Source organism: Lycium ferocissimum, chromosome 10 (genome assembly GCF_029784015.1).
Source record: "Lycium ferocissimum isolate CSIRO_LF1 chromosome 10, AGI_CSIRO_Lferr_CH_V1, whole genome shotgun sequence".
NCBI classification, from domain to species: Eukaryota; Viridiplantae; Streptophyta; class Magnoliopsida; order Solanales; family Solanaceae; genus Lycium; species Lycium ferocissimum.
Window position 1 is genome coordinate 25,515,276 of NC_081351.1, and position 19,670 is coordinate 25,534,945.

Genomic DNA, 19,670 nt, shown 5'->3' on the forward strand with positions numbered 1-19,670 from the left:
GACATATACTTGGTAAAATTTCGAGTGAAGTAGTGTCATTTAGCAGCTTAGTGAAGAAGGTTTCTTCGTACTAAATATTTATCTACACCAAATATTTATATCAAACTATATAAATATACTATAATTAGTAATTTAATGAGGTGAGAAGACGTGTTAATAAATTATTATTAGTTAAGTGTTAAAAATTTATATAAACTCATGTCATGTATCTATTGATAATACACCGAATTCGGGTAAGTTTTGCTGTCGTCTATTGGGTCACAACTTAAAAAATAAATATAAATTACCATTAAATAAATGATTCAAATAATTTTATATGATATCAAAAACTAGCATAGGATAAGTCTATATGTATACGTGGAAATATTTTAAGTTACATATTATAATATCACATGGGTTTATAAAGCTATTCGATGAGTTCATAAGATTCTTGAATTTCTCTAGAGAGTTCCAAGAGCAAAAAGATATCTGAAAAATCTCGTGCCAAGTGGTCAATCATCCTTCTTTTTAGCTAATATCATATAAAATTTTGGTTAAGTCCTTCTATTCCATTTTATATAAATTCAGCTTGTTTTTTAGTATAAAAATTAAATTACTTCTAAACTTTGCAAAACGAGCTAATTTATCTTTCCGTTAATCGTTGTGGTCAGATTTATTTTTACCATTAAACAATTACGAAATTCGTCCTTATTAACTAACGTCAAAGGCTTTCTAACACTTAGGATCGTTTGGTAGCTGGTTAAGAGACCACTTATTCATTTATTATTTTCTGCATAACTAATACAACGTTTGGTAGCTAGTAAAGAGATACTTTATTCATGTATTAATTTTTGCATTCTTATACCACATTTGATAGCTAGTTAGGAAGTAAATTATTCATGCATAAAATTAGTAGGATGTTTAGTTTGTAATTTAGAAACCTGTATAACTAATATATGTATAAGTTATGAGGGAATCTATGTATTATTTTATGCGGGATGGAATACAATGATACATAAATAAAAATGAAATGACAATAATTCCTTATATCCCACTTAAATACTTTTCTTTTCTAAACAAATATTTTTATATAATTTTTAATATAATGTTTTACTATAATATTTTTGTAAGAAAATATAATATTTTAATTTTAATTGTAAACAAATATTTTAATTTTAAAAAGTATAAAATATTTATTAACTTTTAATATAACAAACTAACATTCAAAGAAATAATTTATGCATAACTAAACCATGCATAAGCAAACCCCGCATAAATAATACCTTCATAAATAAACCCTGCATAACTAATATCTGCATAAATAAACCCTGCATTACTAATACTTGCATAAATAAACTCTACATAATTAATACCTGCATAACTAATGCCTACATTACTATACCAAAGATAATCCTAAACAGACCCTTAGGTCTTAAATGAACCAAATTTACTTTTAAACTATGCAAAATAGTTCGGATTTGGTCCTTTAATTTTACGAAGTGGTGGAAAAGGTATCCAATAAAACTAGATTTCCATTTCATTTATAAAGCTATCTTGGTCCTTCTAGTAAATTGTTGTACATGCACAAAGTATCCCCACTCTGGACCAACCAAAGAAGATATATTTCTTTATTCTCTCCATATGAATCTATACTAGTACAAACACGTCTTCTTTCAATTAATAGCCCTTAGTATTAAGTGTGTACACTTTTCAAATTTATATTGGAGCTACAACTTTAATAACCATTAATATGCCTAGCTTAGTAAAACAAACATTTAATGAATAGTACTGTAATTTTCTAAAGAATTAACGTGCTTAGTAAACAAGGGATTAGTGTAAAAAAGAACGGAAGGAGTACATAAATTGGTACAGTAGGAGTACTAGATAACATCCTTTGATACAAAAGGATAAAGCATTATCTTCTACAACTTTGTTCATTTCCTGATCGGAATCATGGAGAATAAAGAATCTAAAAGATGTGAAAGTTTGAGATAATGATTTTTACCCCTCCTTTTGAACCCTAAAAAGTTGATAGAGACGTGACTTCTATAACTTTAGTGACTAATGTTATATATATGTACATACTCTATTTTTCAATTTTTCCTTTAAAAAAAAACAATTTTCTTGTTGCCACTTGGATAAAAGATAGTGAAAAGGGTGCGGGGTATGCTGTGGAAAAACATCCTACACTAACATTATGTGAAGGTTTCTTCTGAAAATCGACACGTAGTTGGTGACTAGAACAAAGGAATGGGTCCTCATGGCTTAAATGCTATAATTGGTGACAAAATGGACGTGCATGAGTTTGAGTTGGAACAATTATATGCATAGGAACAAGTAGTCCACATGTTGCACAAACAAGCAAAGAGATAGGGAGGAATATATAGTTTTGGTTTGACATTCATATATAGGTAACATCATTCTCATTTTTCTACTTTGGGGCTTAGGCATGATATCTGAAATTTATTGATCCAACTAATTCAAACATATTTGATATAAGCCTACTAAAGAGAGTACGTAATACGCTTGGCCAAAACGCAGTAAAGAATCTCTTATACGTGATGTGATATTGTCGCTTTGGGGCGCGCCTTCGCACGTTTTTAAACCTCACGTCATTAAGAGTATCAACTTCTTATAAGTAGCTCGCTTTTTCTTTAAAAATTCTTAATGTCTAACTTGTTCGCACACCGAACAATCTCCCTCGATTCAAGTTCCACGCGCTCATTATCATACCACGCGTCGAGATTCAACATATCCGTGCGCCATCCACATTGTTAGGGATTTACGGCCACCGAAGCCCAAAGGTCGTGTACGTGTCTTCTCCAAGCTACGGGCAAAGGTTGTAAACCGCCCAGACAGCAAAGGCAATAAGCTAGGCCCCACGCCACCCCGCCATCTTGATGCTTGTCCCACCAAACCATTGGCTCGATACTAGTTGTTGGGCTAAAATAGCGCCCAAAGATACTCTTAATATGATGTGACATTGTCGCTGGGCCAAGCTCGCACGGTTTTTCCCAAAGGTCTATCAAGAAGAGTATCAACTACTTATAAGTAGCTCCTTTTTTCTTTCCGGCTACCAATGTGAGACTTTGTTCGCACACCCAACAATCTCCCCCTCGAACTTAGTTCCACGTGGCTCATTATCATACCACGGTCGCCGTAGATTCAACATGTTTGTGTGCCGCCCACATCGTCAGAGTATTTACGGTCACCGAAGCCCAAAGGCTATGAATGCGCCTTCAAAGCTACGGGTAAAGTCGTAAATGGCCCATAGAGCGGCAAAGGCACTAAGCGGGGCCCACGCCACACTCCGCCCATCTTCATACTCGTCCCGCCAAACCATTGGCTCGATCGATTGATGGCCTAAAACGGTCCAAAGATACTCTTAACATGGTGTGATATTGTCCGCCTTGGGCCAAGTCCGTACGGTTTTTTCTCAAAAGGCCTCGCACCATTAAGAGTATCCAACTCCTTATAAGTAGCTCTATTTTTCTTTCCGCCTACCAACTATGGTACTTTGTTCGCACTTGCAATGCCTTCATAAAAGGTTGTGAGAATGGCTTTAATACGATTTGTAATATCCCATCCTATTACTGATAGTATCTACTTTAGATCTGGATCCGTTTGGCTTTAAAATGCATCATTAGAATTTGAGGTTTGTTTAATTAAAATTTCAGCATTTCTTCCATATTTGCTAATGTGTGAGGTTTTCATCGATGGTCACTAATTTTATAGCAAAATGACAAATATAAAAAGCGCATCATAGATGTACATTCATGCAACTTTCCACGCCTCAAGGACATTTTTTTTAGCTTGAGAACAAATGAATTTCATCAATTCATGATATGTAAACAAGATATATACAATAGTGCCAATTAATACCTTTGTCACTATTGTGTGAAACTAGGAACTGTTCGATTTCTTTGTTTTAGTTTATTAATAGAGCTTAATAATTCGACTACCATATATATATATATATATATATAATAAATCCATTTAACAGCTGGTTTATTACAAATAGTAGGTGAATGAGTTAAATGACTAATGTCTTTCTTCCATAATTTAAAATGTATCCTATACTATAAACAACGCATAAAATCTTGATCTCATCCAACTTGTAAGATTTTCTTCTTTGAGTTGTTGCTTTCCATATATATTAGTTGACTCCATGATTATGCATCACATGGATGCTTGATAATTAATGTTCATCATCGTGCTTATGACTAGCTCCCTGCTATATTCAAAGAAGGTATTTGGAAGAAGCATTTTATTATTAATAATGTATTAGGATTTTTCGGTACCACAGTTTAAATTTTGATCTCGTTAAAAAAGTCTTCAAAAAATAGCTTTCGCGCCAGAAATTTGTGTTGGGCTAAAACGGCCCAAAGATACTCTTAACATGATGTGATATTGTCCGCTTTGGGCCAAGCCCGCACGGTTTTCTCCAAAAGGCCTCACATCATTAAGAGTATCCAACTCCTTATAAGTAGCTCCTTTTTCTTTTCAGCTACAAATGCGGTACTTTGTTCGCACACCCGACAATCTCCCCCTCGAACTAAGTTCCACATGACTCATTACGGGTCAGAGATTCAACGTGTCAATGTGCCACCCACATCGTCAGAGTATTTACGGTCACCGAAGCCCAAAGGTTGTGTATGCGTCTTCAAAGCTATGGGTAAAGGTTGTAAACCGGCCCATAGACGGGCAAAGGCACTAAGCCGGGCCCCACACCACACTCCGCCATCTTCATACTCGCCCCGCCAAACCATTGGCTCTGATACCAGTTGTTGGGCTAAAACGGTCCAAAGATACTCTTAACATGATGTGATATTGTCACTTTAGGGCGCTTCTATGATTTCTCCAAAAGGCCTCACATCATTAAAAAGTATCCATTTCCTTATAAGTAGCTCTCTTTTTTTTTAACTTTCGATTCTACCAATCTTTTGTTCGCACATCCAACAATTTGAAGCATGCTCCTGACGGTTGCCAGGACGACTTATATATGTTGATTCACAAAATCCTAGTGATTGTTAGAATTTTTAATCTCATTTGAAGAAGAATAAGTGAAAAGGAATGTCGAAGGAGGAGGAGAAATTCTGCCTGAATATCCTTTTAATTTGCACAACTTTTCTTAACAAAATGAAAAATTAAACATTGATCCTTAAATAAACTATTCCGTGTAATTCTAGTTCATTATATTCTCATATTTAGAGGAAAAAATGAAAAGAAAGTAAGCCATATATAAAAGTCAATAACTTATTCTGTCAACTAGTTTGGGATAGTCCTAACATTGTTATTGGTGGTGAACAAATTCCACCCCACTTGTTTGATATAAATTGTTTCTTTTTAATTTGCATGGACGTGCTTTGGTGTTTTAATTTTGTTCTTCCATTAAAATAGTTTTTACTTGAATTTTAATTTGTTTGTATTCATGCATCTAAATATATTAATTTTGTTAACGATATTTTAAGATCAAAGTTAGATACCCAAAAACAAGCAAACTTTATTTGTGGAATTTTAACAAAATATGGTTCTTATTAAGCTATGATCCAAAACGATCTCGTTTTGAGACATTTGGATTTTGGAGGAACAAACACTCATACAGGTCAATTGAGAATTTTCTATGAAACGCATTGTATTATCACAAAAAAAAAAAAAAAAAAAAAAAAAAAAAGGGAAGGAGGAACAGTTGAATTACCGCCAAATTAATCAATACTATATAACAATTGATCTAACTAGTATTCACTAACAGTGTGATTATTCATACAGTATTCACTAACAGTGTGATTATTCATACACGCCGGTTCAAACAAGTAACTCACCAAGAAAATTCAGAGTTATAGAATCAATCAGTGGAAAAACTGGTTAAGAAGATATTTCTTTTTCTGAATTGTCAACTCATGCTTAGTGTAAATTAAATATCTCTATTTAGAGTTTTTAAAACATTAGGTAAACTAAAATGAATTTGTTATCCATGAAGTTTCAATCTTATCAAATGAAAGAAAATGGAAAACAGCAATTCTCCAAGTCAACAGAGTTTCTAATTCAAGAATAAAAAAGAACCTCCTTATCAGAATTTGGAAATGAATTATGGAAGGCAACTTACCAATTTGCTTATGTGAAATGGACAATTTATTATTAAATTAAAAGAGGTTCCAATCATTAACAAAAATTCTCAAACGTTGAGCAATAATGCAAATTGTGAAGATAAGCCTATGAGCCAATGAAACTTTTGCTTAGTGCTTAACAATCAAGACTACTGGTTGAAACAAAATTTAAATTTCATTAAAGTGTGAGTTTGGTATAAATTTAATAATTATATTTTTGTTGTTTGACAAAAAAAGGAAAGGAAAAAAGAAAAAGCATAACACTTGAGTGGAAGATGGGGTGGAAAAGCCAAAAGGGCTAAGAGATTACTCCATTGGTTTACTTATACTCCCTCCGTCCCAATTAAGTGTCTTATTTTGATCGGAAACGGTGTTTATAAAATAAAGGGAGATTTTTGAATTTTGTAGTCTTATATTAAAGATGTAGATATTCCTTTAAATCTTGTGGTCTTAAACTTGCCATGTAAGATTTTCGAAGTGGAAAACTTACTAAATATAGAAAGAGATACTCTTTTAAGGACATTCTAAAAAAAGAAAGTAAGACACATAAATTAGAACGGAAGGAGTGATAGAGAAAGACTAACGTCTCCATTTCCAATTTACAAATTCAAGAATTAGAGTAATATTGGAAGTAAATATATTTCCGTTTTAGTTATATGATAATGTTTGTTTGATTATAATATTTAAAATGAAAGAAAAAGATCTAAAGATATTCATAATGTCCGCAGTTTGTTATATATTTTGCCATACGTTTACCTTTCATGTGTTAGAATTAATGACACAATTAAATATAGTTCATATAATTAATAACTTATCATTAATAAAATATTTTCTCTCTCTACCTAATTTTTCAGAAAATAAATTACCCGATTATCTTTTGCCACTTAATTTTTTGTGACCCATTATTCAAGATATTTTTCATTTTTTTTCAATTGTGATTTGTAATTCACATAATATAAACCCCATTATCAATTGATAATTGTATATTTCGAAAAAGTTGTTTATTATTCCAAGAGTTTTCGATCGAAAAAAAAGATGGAATATTAAAATAGGAGAGAGAGAAAATATTTTAATATATTTATGGATAAGTTATTAATTAATGTGTGGCTAGTGATTAATGCATTCTAGATATATAGGTTCCCCAATCCATAATATTTAAAATGAAAGAAAAAGATCTAAAGATATTCATAATGTCCGCAGTTTGTTATATATTTTGCCATACGTTTACCTTTCGGTTTACGGAAACTCACACAATTAAATATACATCTCAGGGGAAAACCTGAACAATTTTTCAAAAAAGGATTGGTAGCATGTGCAAAAGACGTTCCAAATTTGTATTCTTAAATATGTCACGATGCATTTATTATTCCAGGAGCCAAAAATTATCTTAATATTAGCTGCATTTATTATTCCAGGAGCCAAAAAGTATCTTAATATTAGCACCCAAATGTGTGGCTAGTGATTAATGCAGTAGGTTGAAAGTTATGAGACGTCATGTTTAATTTTCAATGGAGGAAAAAATTATTATCCCTCCGTCCTAATTTATATGACACATTTTTTTTTAGTAAATTAAAAAAAATGATACATTTTCTTATTTGACAATAATTTCAATTAAAATTTACTTTTTATGCTGACGCTTAACAAGATAATCTATAGCCACATAAATATCTTTAACTTATTTTACACCATAAGATTCACAAGTCTTTTTTATTTCTTAAATTCCGTGCCCAATCAAATTATATCATATAAATTGCGACGGAAGGAGTAGGTGATTTTCTTCCATCTATTCAAGTCTTGGTGAATAGAGTTATCAACAAAGAAATCCGATAAAATTAATTGAGATGTGTGCAAGTTGCCGGAACACCGTAATTATCATGTGATAAAAAATCTTAATATGGAAGGAAAGAAGAAAAAAAGATATACTCCATAAAGAAAACATGGAGGGAAGCAAACAGACAATATATGGTGTTGGATCAGAGTGTTTGCTTTTTGTATAAATTGACGAACATCATCAGTGTTCTCAACACTGTCCCAATCCTTTACAGGATCCTATGAATCTCCTTCAACTCATCAACCCTTAAAAGAACAATTCTCTTCCAAAATCTTGAAGTACCATTTGCTCTTAAAAAAAAAAAATTGCAAACAAGAAGGTCAAGTTTTCCTATTATTAGGTACCCTTTATCTCTTTCTTTCTTCTCTTCCATTTGTGAACTTATGTTTCCTCTTTACTTCTTTAATTGTTACTGGAAAAAATGCATATCTTTTTTCACCTGATAATTATGCTTGAAAAGTGAGTATGATCTGTAAACAGATCTCAAGTTTCAAGATTTGTTATGAATCTTCTGATTTTGGTTTTGGGCTCTCTTATTTTTATGTTTTTGTAATTGTAAAATGATGGTTCTTGGAACTTGAAAATGGCTGATACTATCTTGGATCTTTACATTTTGATCAATAATCACAAGGTTTTTGTCAAATGCTGTAATTACATATTTGTGATTGATGATCTTAGTATTTCTTGAAAATATACAACAAAGTTAGAATAAATCAAGAAAATGTCCAGAAGTCCTAATCCCCAGTAAAAGAAATCTCACTTTTTACATTTTGGAACTTATCTCTGGTGTTAGGAAAGTTGATCTCTACAACCAACCCCCCCCCCCCCCCACCACACACACACACACCACCCAAACAACCCAAAAAAAAAAAAAAACCACCACACTCCCTCTAACAAATAATCTTGATAGCTAAATTTGGCAGAGGTTGGTTTTCCATCCTTTAGTGTTTTGAGCTGTGCATAGATAAAAATCAGGTTTTTTTAATTGTTAAATGGCACAAAGTTGGAATCTTTATAAGAAAAGGTGGAGGTTTTGGATAAATGAGGATTCTTCTGTTTGATTAGAAGTTTATGCAGTTCCAATTTTCATTTCCTAACTTGGATTCTTATTATTGTTTAATTGACTCATTGCTTTTGACCTGCAAATTTTCTTCATAGTAACTAATTTAATATGTTGCTTCTTTGTTGTATGCAGATCCAGTATATTGAGCTCTTCCAAAAGTTTTTTGAAGAAATAATCATCATTTCAACACTAGGTAACCTTTTGTGTCAATTACTTGGCTTTTGAAAAGAATTATACATGATTTAGTTATGTACCAATAAGAGACACCAACTGTTTTCGAATTGATTTCTCTTCAAAATAGCTGCTTGAGTGATTTAAACCTATGCTGCCCGGGCTCTTCAAAAATGTTAACGGGTGCGTGTTGGATCCTCCAAAAGTAGTGCCTCGTTGGAGGACCTGACACAGGTTCAACAACATTTTTGAAGAGTCCGAGTAAACATAGATTTTAACTAGAGTCTCTGCTAGTTTGTGTTTAAAATGACCTCCCTTTGGTCCTCTATTGACAAAATGACCTACTTTAGATTGCATCATTTTCCTTCTAGACTAGCAGGAAATATGGGTAGAAAAAGGAGCCAGAACAGAAAGTACTAGCTCTTAATCCTGCTAAAGCTAAACTCGAAGTCAACCAACTACCTTTACACAAGCTACTTATCCATTTTTGTTGTAGTAGAAAATCAAGAAATCATTCTTGGTGCTATTGGAAAGTGTCAAATATTCTTTTTATGGGCCAACTTGTGCACTATTCCACCGTGTACCTGCGACCTTCCACCAGCACGGGTACCAGTAACTCCGTTCACCAAGATTGAGGCAAATGGGAAGAAATCACCTAGTGTCAAATATCTGGAAAAACTGTTCTGAAAAATAGTTTGGATTTGTTTTATAACAGTGGTGTGTGGGCCAATTTGCGTGCACGGTCGACTCTACTCCACCAAGTAACTGCTACCTCTCACTAGCACAAGTATAGGGAACTCTATCCACGATGGTCTAGGCAGATGAGAGATATCTGGATTATATCTTCTATCTTTATGAAAATGAGTTTTTCCAATGGTGTCTAAACTATTGTATCATTTTTGGCGGGGCAGTTTAATCTTCCTTGAATTGCTATGTTTCTTCTCTCTAATGGTCTTTATATTCATTCATTGTCTAGGTTGCAATCCATTATGGGCCTCTCACAGTATCCAACTCCAGCAGATGCAGGGATTCTCGGCGTCATTCTAGTAAAAACAGCCATATCCATCTCCATTATCAAGGAGATACTCCGATCGATCCTTCATGTGATTGGCATCCATATCGCATCATGGGAGGACTATTCTATTGAAGGCCCCTCGAACTCATTTGAATGTCGCGGAAGCCCACCCGAGTCATACATGGAGGAGTTTAGAACCCGAACACCTTCATTCCGTTATGACTCGTTGTGTACCTCTAACCATCCCGAACAGGAATGCTCGGTGTGCTTGACAAAATTCGAGCCTGACGCAGGGGTAAACCGTTTATCGTGTGGCCATGTTTTCCATAAGGTTTGTCTAGAGAAGTGGCTCAGGTATTGGCATGTAACTTGTCCTCTTTGCAGAAATTACTTGATGCCTCAACAAGAAGAGGATGATACGTGTCCAATGTGAGATTAAACGTTTTATGATGCCACTTCATCCATTTGAGGATGTTCTTGTGTGCAGCTTAATAGTGTATGTTGTCCATTAGCTTGTTATATTTGTGATGCTTTGCGTCCTCTCCAGAGTGACGGGTCTCTTTGGTGTGACCAAAAACTTGTACTTTGTACATGTAGTTCTGTAGCTTGATGTATTTGTAATGCTTTGCGTCCTCTCTCCGAGTGACGGATCTCGTTAGTGTGATCAAGAACTTATACATTGTTGTACATATATTACTCAAAAGCTTTCTCTGATGTTCCATGAGCAACTGAACGACTCTTTCAGTTTACTAGATGGGGTGAAATCTCAAATCTTACATGATCTTGATATGTTCCTTATATGAAAAATCACCAGAAAAAGGTGAAGAAACAAGGTTGGAAAAGAAAGTTTCAAGGTTCAAGTAAAATGCATCTTCATGGTACTTCTGTTTTTGCTTTTAAGCCTGACGTCCTTTATGTTCCTCTTCTTTTCTCTGGTAAAAACTTACCCCTGTCAGTGTTTACGCCAAGCAGATGAATGTAAAAACATACGTCTTGCATACACACTTTTTTAACACTTAATCATGGTTAATTGATATGCATTTTCTCTTTGATTTGTTGATTCTTTAGGTTAATTGTTTAGTTAGGTGTAAATATCCGATGATGGAAAGTAGTTACCCTTTTCTCTTATGCGGGTAAGATACAAGAGAACTCTTTCTAGGCATATCCAAGTTAGGTCATAAAAATATCTCCTCTTAAACTTTCTAATGCACTAACAAATTTGCTTCCTATTATCTTCTCTATAACTGCAGAAACCAAGAAAGGGGACAAAATTTTCTTCCTCTTATAGTCCAGATTCCTCAAATCTAACTTCATGTTAGGGTGTGTCAATTCTCTATTTCCTCATTTTTCTTTCCTTTTGTTGGCTAACTGGTGGGGTGGGGTGGGGTGTAGTGGCGGAGCCGGAATTTTCACTAAGGGGAGTCAAATATAAAGAAATAAACGCAGAAAGATTATGTTGCTCGCACTCTCCAAAACCGATGTCGAACCCATGTCAAATCCTCCAAAATTACACTACATTTAGATGATCCGACACGCAACCGTCGACATTTTTGAAGAGACCTAGCAACATAGCCTGAAAGAAACCAAGAGGATTCAACATATAGTAAAATATGCTTTTGGAAGAAGATTTACCGATCTACGCAATATAAATTTCTAGCGAAGGGGTGACCAGGGTGGCTTCGCTACCGGTGGGGTGGGGAATATTATCAATTGGATGAGAGAAAGATGTGCAACCATTTATCTAAGAATGAACCAATACATAAATACACATCAGCCTATCATCCTTTATCAATTTACAACTTCAATTATCAATTTAACACAGTTCCTGATGAGCAAGTAAAAAAAAGATAAATGATTAGAAAGGACAGCAGCAGTTAAAAGAACAATTATTACTATATGCTTAATACATTCATATCTGAAAGTGCCTTAACTGTTGAAGCTACCCCTGAGCTGAACAATGCTAAGTCACTTTCCAGCAGCAAGCTCGGAGAGTTTCGAGCCGACGGATATGCTAGTGCGAGTCAGGCCGGAGTTCCTGTGGTATCTGCACCTGAAAGAACCAGCATGTGTGGTTGGTGAGCACAAGCAGCTGTACTTTACACTTGATGTTTTTCGTAGGGTTGTCGGTGAAGAAGGCGTGGAGGATGGCATTGGTGGTGAGTTTTTCACTGTTTCTATACATATATGTGGTAAATTTAACTTCTTATTCTTTCTAGTTTGTGCAATTTGATCAACTGATTGTTCAGCCATAGTTGGTTGTGGTTGTTCAGCCATCCTTCAGTAGACTCTGCAGAAGAAATCAATATTATAGACGAAGGATACGGTCAGACCTCTCTGTAACAGTCATCCTCTATAATACTCCACATTTTACTATAACAATCATGCTTTTTGTGGAACCGATCTCTCATGGTATGTTGTATTATATATTAGCTATAACAACATTTCACTATATTAGCCAAAAAGTATCGAAACAAAGACACTGCTATATAGAGAGGGTTTAATTGTATTCATGATATTCGGGATACTTTTGTTCATTCGCTAAATTTTGAACGGAATATATGAGGTGGGGTGGCGTTATCTTATGCATGAATCTTGTTATGTGTCGTGAAATCTTGATTCTTGAATTAAACATTCTAGTTTATTGCAGATCACGTTTCAAACACACAAAATAGGCCCTGTCAAAATTAGAGATTGATGTTCCATTATGTAGACGATGCACTAAGGCGCTAGAAACATGTGAAGTGTATCATTAACCTAATAACAAAAGTTTTGTTAGGAGATCATGAGACAAAATATATTCTTTCGAAATGGAACCAATTCAGAATTCTTATGGAATCTTGTTTTGATGTCATTCCTTTCCTTTAAATCATTTCATGTACTCTGGAAGCATTGAATTCATTAGATACCGAATCGTATCTCAGAAACGTGTTTTCTCCTCTTAGATTTTCTTACCTATTTTATCCAGTTTGACAGGAAAATATGAAAACTAGGCTAAAAGAGTAAAATAATTTTGTGTGCAGGCAAATATTCGAAAGAAAAGCTCTCATAACACTTAAGGATTAAAAGGGGAAAGATTTTGTTTCTCTAAATGCAAATAGAAAATGCCAATATCATTGATCATAAATGGAATTCAATCTTACTTATAAAGATCCAAATCCATCTTCAGAATATTTCCAAGAACATGTATACGACAATAACAATAACAATAACAATTACGCCTTTTTTTTTTCAAGCAAGTTGGAGTTATCTATATAAATTCTCACAATCTATTTCGTGTCATTTAAGCCCGTCTCAGAAGGGAATTAGATGAGGGATACAAATTAAAACGAAACTAAACGACCAACACATATAAAAACTAAACTAAACATTTAATAAACAAAATAGAAAACTGAAATCCTCAAAAAAGACTAACTGAATACCTGAAAAATGCAAGACTGGATAATGATAAGATGCAAAAGAGGTCAAGTGGATGAGAAATATTATCTATGAAAGGAAGTTGAAGAAGAAAAAGAATATGTTTTTCCTTGTTTAATTAGGAGTCTTTTTGGTTAATTAAGAAAAAAAACTCCTTCCCGTATTTGACTCTTTCTTAGTTTTAGATTTCAGGTTTATGCAGATCCAACCCTCACTCTGAGGTTGATTTCTTTTCTTTTTTCTACACCACTATTTTTCTTTTTTACTATTATTATTATTACTATTATTATTGTTACAACTACCACTACTATTATTATTATTAGTATTACTATTATTATATTATTATAGTATTATTATAATAATTAGTTTGGAACATACAAATTTGCATTCTGATTTATACATGTAAAAAAAACTACATTATTAGTGTATTTTAACTATTGTGGCAAGTCATCTTTCTTGCTTTTTTTGGTTACAAGTCCTACTTAATATCGAACAGTACTTGTTGTTATCTTTTAGGAACTTGATAGCACTGTATAGAAGTTAAACTCTCGTTGCATTTATATATGTTTTATATTTTATTATATTTAATTTCATTATTTAATACATATTTCTGGATGCGTACTACTTTTCTAAAATTTATTACTTATGTTTCCAGTAATGTCAGGTTGAAGAAGATCTTGGATTAATATTCAGTCAATCAGAGCCTACTAATCTCACTAAAAAAGACACTGATTTTTTTTATTAAGCAAAACCAATGATCGCAAAACGCTATGTATTTGACAAGGAATTGGCAAAGTTTATTATGAAAAAAACAAAATTGAATTATTTTGTCAAGGAACCCTTCATTTGCAAACTTGTCAATATGATTGCAAACTTGGAATGAGTTTAACATAGTGGGAAAGTTGCTCAAGATATAAAAATAATTTCTCTTTATCAGTTTCCTATTAATAATTGAAAATTTACAAAGGTGAAATCTGTCGAGGGTTTTTTTTTTTTTTTTTTTGTGGAAAAAACCACGTCCTTGTGCATTCTCTCTTGATGTCCTCGTCTTCCTATGTTTTCTTTTAAAATAAATGATGATTTTTCTTTATTTAACGTCAAAATAGATTGGATCGAATAATTTTCCTATTTAAATCCTATGTAACTGTTTTAAATGATGTGTTCAAATAAATAAAAGTGCTAATAAGTTTAAGTAGGTAACTTCGTAAGAATAAACTTGCTCACATTGTTGGTCTCAAGTTTAACTAGAGGAAAAAAATTGTTGTAGGTTGACGATCATCACTATAAAATTAGTTAATTTATGATGAACCTTTACAATATAGAATATGCTGGATTATGCTTATCGAAGTACGCTTTACACTTGAATGAACAATTGAAAATTCATATAATCGACCTCAACTTACCTCAGATTGAAGCGTAATAATGGTATGATAAAGTAGACAGAATAGCTTCCCATGTTGGGGGAGGTGGAGATAGCAATAAGCTTTGAGAATATAAAAAAGGTTATACAAGTCAAACGAAAATTGGAACCATTATATTGACAAAATCCTATCACCAAAATCTTAAATATAAATTTCAATATGAAAAGCTGCCTTCCTAAAAAGGAAAACGAAAAAATACTAGCAGCCTGTTGAAACCTTCTACTCTTTGACATTTTTGGCCGATGGCCCTTTTGAGGCCAGAAATTTTAATAAAAGGGATTTAAGAAACTCCAATTTGTGTCCAAAATCAACTACACCTTTGCCACTACAAGGGGATTCAAAAAGGAAGGACAATTACTACTTTTTTAGCTACCAGCTTCAAATCCACCATTTCGGAGAGATGCATACATAGCCAGACCTCTCTATAACAGTCATTCTCTATTAACAACTATTACAACTAAAAAAATTAGAACAAACAACATCGTTATAGAGAAGTTTGACTGTAATTGCAATAGATTACAGTTCCTCATGAAATGAGAAGACATAGTCTAGGCAATCTACCTATCTCAATAACACTGTAATAGGAAGTTTTTTTTTTGGTTATGATCCCCTTTTATGTTAACAACTTGTGACTAACAGCAATACATTACTGAGGGAACCATCTATTTCAATATATGTCAAGCATTTCTAGTGCTACTTACGAGAATACAGAAGGACACAAGAAAGAACATATAAGCTATATTGCTAGGACTCTCCAAAATGTTGCCGCACCCATGTCGGATCCTCCAAAAAAGGCACTATTTTGGAAGATCCAATGGACACCAGTCGGCATCTTTGAAGAGTCCGAGCAACATAGCATATAAGCTTCCACAAACACATATAACTGCAAAGAAGAACTTTGATCAGCACATTAGGAGAATTAGTGAGATCAAACATCAATTTCATGGTTCAAACAAAGCAATCCAAGAAAGTAACAAACATAAAAATTTGATATAAGTTACCAAATGACGGGGTACAAGCGTCAATCAAATACCTATAACAAAACTGAGAAAGTAGTAACTAATGAAACAAAATTTTACTATTGCGAAAAAGAACTAACAGAAATCTTGATTTTCATTCCACAAATTAAGATAAAAAGTTTCCTAAAATAACGGAATGGTACAAGATTTACCCCAATGTGACAGTGCATAGATTAGCTGGAAGTACTGCATGTATTGATCCCATCCTTGCAGTCTTTAGTGAGATCATTAAATGTCTCGATCTGTTTTTTACCCCTCAAGAAAACTTCGGTATCAACTGAAACCCTCATGTAACCATCGAATTCGACCGGACTTCCATTATGAAGCTTTGCTGTCTCTGAGTACCATTCACTGTTTTCGTCCCACAGATCCTTATAGTCGTGAAGGAAATGTGTCGAATACTTATCCTTTAAAGGATTAAAAAAAGACGTCTCTGGCTCATTCGTCGCGATATACAGGTGCCTTCCGTCATCAATCTTGTCTTGCAAGCTAGAAAGAAGAGCCTCGGGAGAAGTATCTTCAGCAAGATGTGGCCATAATTCCCGGTTCCTTGCCTTCTCCCCTCTCACAACATGAACCGAGTCATAATCCCAATTTAACCTCGAAGCAATAGCCGAAACAATATCCATCAATCGTCTCGATTTCCACACCAAATGCCATGGCCGTTGAACAACGGATTCCGTCTCGCCCTCACATACCCTGTACCAGTAATTATCCGGCTCCACACTTCCGAACTTCCGCATGATTAAAGTATCCTTTAGTCCGGATAATTTCATAGGTGTAACTCTAAAATCTTCGACAAGATGGAGAGATAAACCGTCTTTTTGGTGCCATTTTTCCCAATCGGACCAAAACTGTTCCTGATCAAGAACCGATGCCGAATCCTTTAAATGCTCAAAGTCAAAGTAAAACCTGAAATCAACACAACAACATCCACAATGTAGTCATTAAAAGAGTTTGTTTATGGGGTGATTATTCTTTCGATAGGTTTTTACACTTTCTTTTATATCAGTTCTCTCATGTGTAGGTCAATTGACCAAACCATATTGAAATATGCTTCTTTTAGTTAAGAAAAACTAATACCTGAAATCCTTCCCTTCCTCATCTACACCAGATGAAGTGTATATCTTGGATAAACAGATACTCAAGTCCATTATCAAGGTCCTGTTCAAATACTGTGCCTCGCCTAACGCACACATAAAGCTCCAGAGATAATGGTTCATGCTCTTGCACCGATCCCCGCCACCGTGATATACCAAATACTTCCCGTGACTAAAAGAACTCTCCGATTCCACCACAGGGAGCGAGTCGTTCACAGCTTCACCAACCTCGGGAAGAATGATATTTTGTCCACCCATCTTCGCTTGTGCTTTCTCAAACCCCTCATCGGACTTACCTGAAGTTTTGTCCTTGTTCTTTCTCTTCCTTTTACGAGCATTGGGACCAGAATGATAATCACCAATACTAACCACACGAAGCGTACAGTTCTCTGATCTAGAAACCACAAACTCGCGGTAATCCTTGTAAAATGCAGCAGTCTTCCCTTCCGTAGGCCTAAACCGCCAAGCCATGTGGCACGAACTATCGTTCGATCCACGGACCGACTTCCCGAATTTGTAAAAATGTATATCCTTAAACTTCTCAATGGCTGCCCTCATCAACAAATGAAACACATCCGGGTCAGTGCAATCAATGGGTTCATCAGTTTTCCCCTGACAATCAGGATTATTCTCAGTGCCAAATTCAGTGGCCGGTAGCGAAACATCGACATCTGTTAGGTTTATAAAGGTAGAAAATGCTGTCTGATTTGCACCAATAAAATCCTCACCAGTCTTCATAACAGTATCATCGGCTTTGAACGTGGCATTGGATTTAGATGTAAGGAAACTAGTGATTTTCGTCGAAGGATGGAATAAAGGGTCTTCAGGCTCGTAAGTTGCAGCAATTATAGTGAAAATCAAAACTCCAACTACAAATATAGTGAAACAGAGATTCCCTATCATCGCCAATGCATTTTGCCCAAGATTTTCCGGCCTGAAACTTCCACTCCGGGACAGCAAATTTGGTGATCGACCCACCATTTTTCCTATTCCTTCCAATCACTACCACCACAAGAAATTCACCAAAAACCTCTAAATCCTAAAACAGAAAGACATAAAAACCTTTAAAATATGTAACATATGAGAATTGAACTCCACAAATAGAAGTAAAGGGTGCTGAGAATAGAACTTCACAAATAGAAGTAAAGGGTGCTAGAAAAATGTTACATTTGACAAATAAAGCCAACAACCCCAATCATACCACTACAAGAAATTCACAAAAACCTCTAAGGCCTGAATCACAAAGACATACCACAACAAGTCAACAACAATATACCCAGTGTAATCCCCTTTGGTGGGGTCTAGGGAGGGTAGAGTGTGTCACCATAAGATATTCACGAAGCCTCTAAATCCTAAAACACAAAGATATAAAAATCTTTAACATATGAGAATAGAACTCCACAAATAGAAGTAAAGGGTGCTCAAAAATGTTACCTTTGACAAAATAAAGCCAACAATTTCCACAAAGACCTCTAAATCGTAAAACAGAAAGACATATAAATCTTCAAAATATGTAAATATATGAGCAGAGAACTCCACAAACAGAAGCAAATGGTGCTCGAAAAATCTTAGATTTGACAAAATAAAGTCAACAATTTCATTCACTAACAGCACAAGAAATTCACAAAAACCTCTAAATCCAAAAGCACAATGACATTAAGATCTTTGAATATGTAACATATGAGAGTAGAACTCCAAAATGGAAGTAAAGGGTGCTCGAAAAATGTTGTATTTGACAAAATATCACTATCACCAGAAGAAATTCACAAAAACCTGTAAGTCCTAAAACACAAAGACATAAAAATCTTCAAAATATGTAACATATAAGAACAAAACTCCACAAACAGAACTAAAGGGTGCTCAAAAAATGTCATCTTTAACAAAATAAAGCCAACAATTCCAATCACCATCACCACAAGAAATTCACAAAGACATAAAACTCTTCAAAATATGTAACATATGAGCATAGAAATCCACAAACAGAACTAAAGGGTGTTCAAAAAATGTCATCTTTAACAAAATAAAGCCAACAATTCCAATCACTATCACCACAAGAAATTCACAAAGACATAAAACTCTTCAAAATATGTAACATATGAACATAGAAATCCACAAACAGAACTAAAGGGTGTTCAAAAAATGTTATCTTTAACAAAATAAAGCCAGCAATTCCAATCAGTATCACCACAAGAAATTCACAAAGACATAAAAATCTTTAAAATATGTAACATATGAGCATAGAACTCCACAAACAGAACTAAAGGGTGTTCAAAAAATGTCATCTTTAACAAAATAAAGCCAACAATTCCAATCAGTATCACCACAAGAAATTCACAAAGACATAAAAATCTTCAAAATATGTAACATATAAGAATAAAATTCCACAAACAGAACTAAAGGGTGTTCAAAAAATGTCATCTTGAACGAAATAAAGCCAACAATTCCAATCACTATCACCACAAGAAATTCACAAAGACATAAAAATCTTCAAAATATGTAACATATAAGAATAAAACTCCACAAACAGAACTAAAGGGTGTTCAAAAAATG

The 19,670-nt window shown here is 34.1% G+C and overlaps 2 protein-coding genes across 2 annotated transcripts; one reads left to right on the plus strand and one right to left on the minus strand.

Annotated features, from left to right (window-relative positions):
- Window positions 1-7,996: 7,996 nt before the first annotated feature.
- On the plus strand, window positions 7,997-10,880 carry LOC132032972 (probable E3 ubiquitin-protein ligase XERICO). The gene is made up of 3 exons (XM_059422795.1): window positions 7,997-8,257; window positions 9,113-9,173; window positions 10,128-10,880. Exon 3 carries the CDS (start codon window positions 10,141-10,143, stop codon window positions 10,597-10,599), a length of 459 nt encoding a protein of 152 aa, XP_059278778.1. The 5' UTR covers window positions 7,997-8,257; window positions 9,113-9,173; window positions 10,128-10,140; the 3' UTR covers window positions 10,600-10,880.
- A 5,092-nt stretch (window positions 10,881-15,972) lies between these two features.
- Window positions 15,973-18,159, minus strand: LOC132032971 (uncharacterized). Its single transcript, XM_059422794.1, has 2 exons — window positions 17,104-18,159; window positions 15,973-16,932 (listed from the first exon to the last, which is right to left on the minus strand). Exons 1-2 carry the CDS (start codon window positions 18,099-18,101, stop codon window positions 16,194-16,196), a joined length of 1,737 nt encoding a protein of 578 aa, XP_059278777.1. The 5' UTR covers window positions 18,102-18,159; the 3' UTR covers window positions 15,973-16,193.
- Between the last annotated feature and the right edge of the window lie 1,511 nt (window positions 18,160-19,670).

What these genes read in the sequence shown, in the direction of transcription:
- LOC132032972 (XM_059422795.1), top strand. Translation starts at nt 10,141, where the DNA reads ATGGGCCTCTCACAGTATCCAACTCCAGCAGATGCAGGGATTCTCGGC.
- LOC132032971 (XM_059422794.1), bottom strand. Translation starts at nt 18,101, where the DNA reads ATGGTGGGTCGATCACCAAATTTGCTGTCCCGGAGTGGAAGTTTCAGG. An exon ending in GAGGAAGGGAAGGATTTCAG is followed by an intron (nt 16,933 to 17,103) that starts GTATTAGTTTTT and finishes TGTTGATTTCAG; the next exon opens with GTTTTACTTTGACTTTGAGC.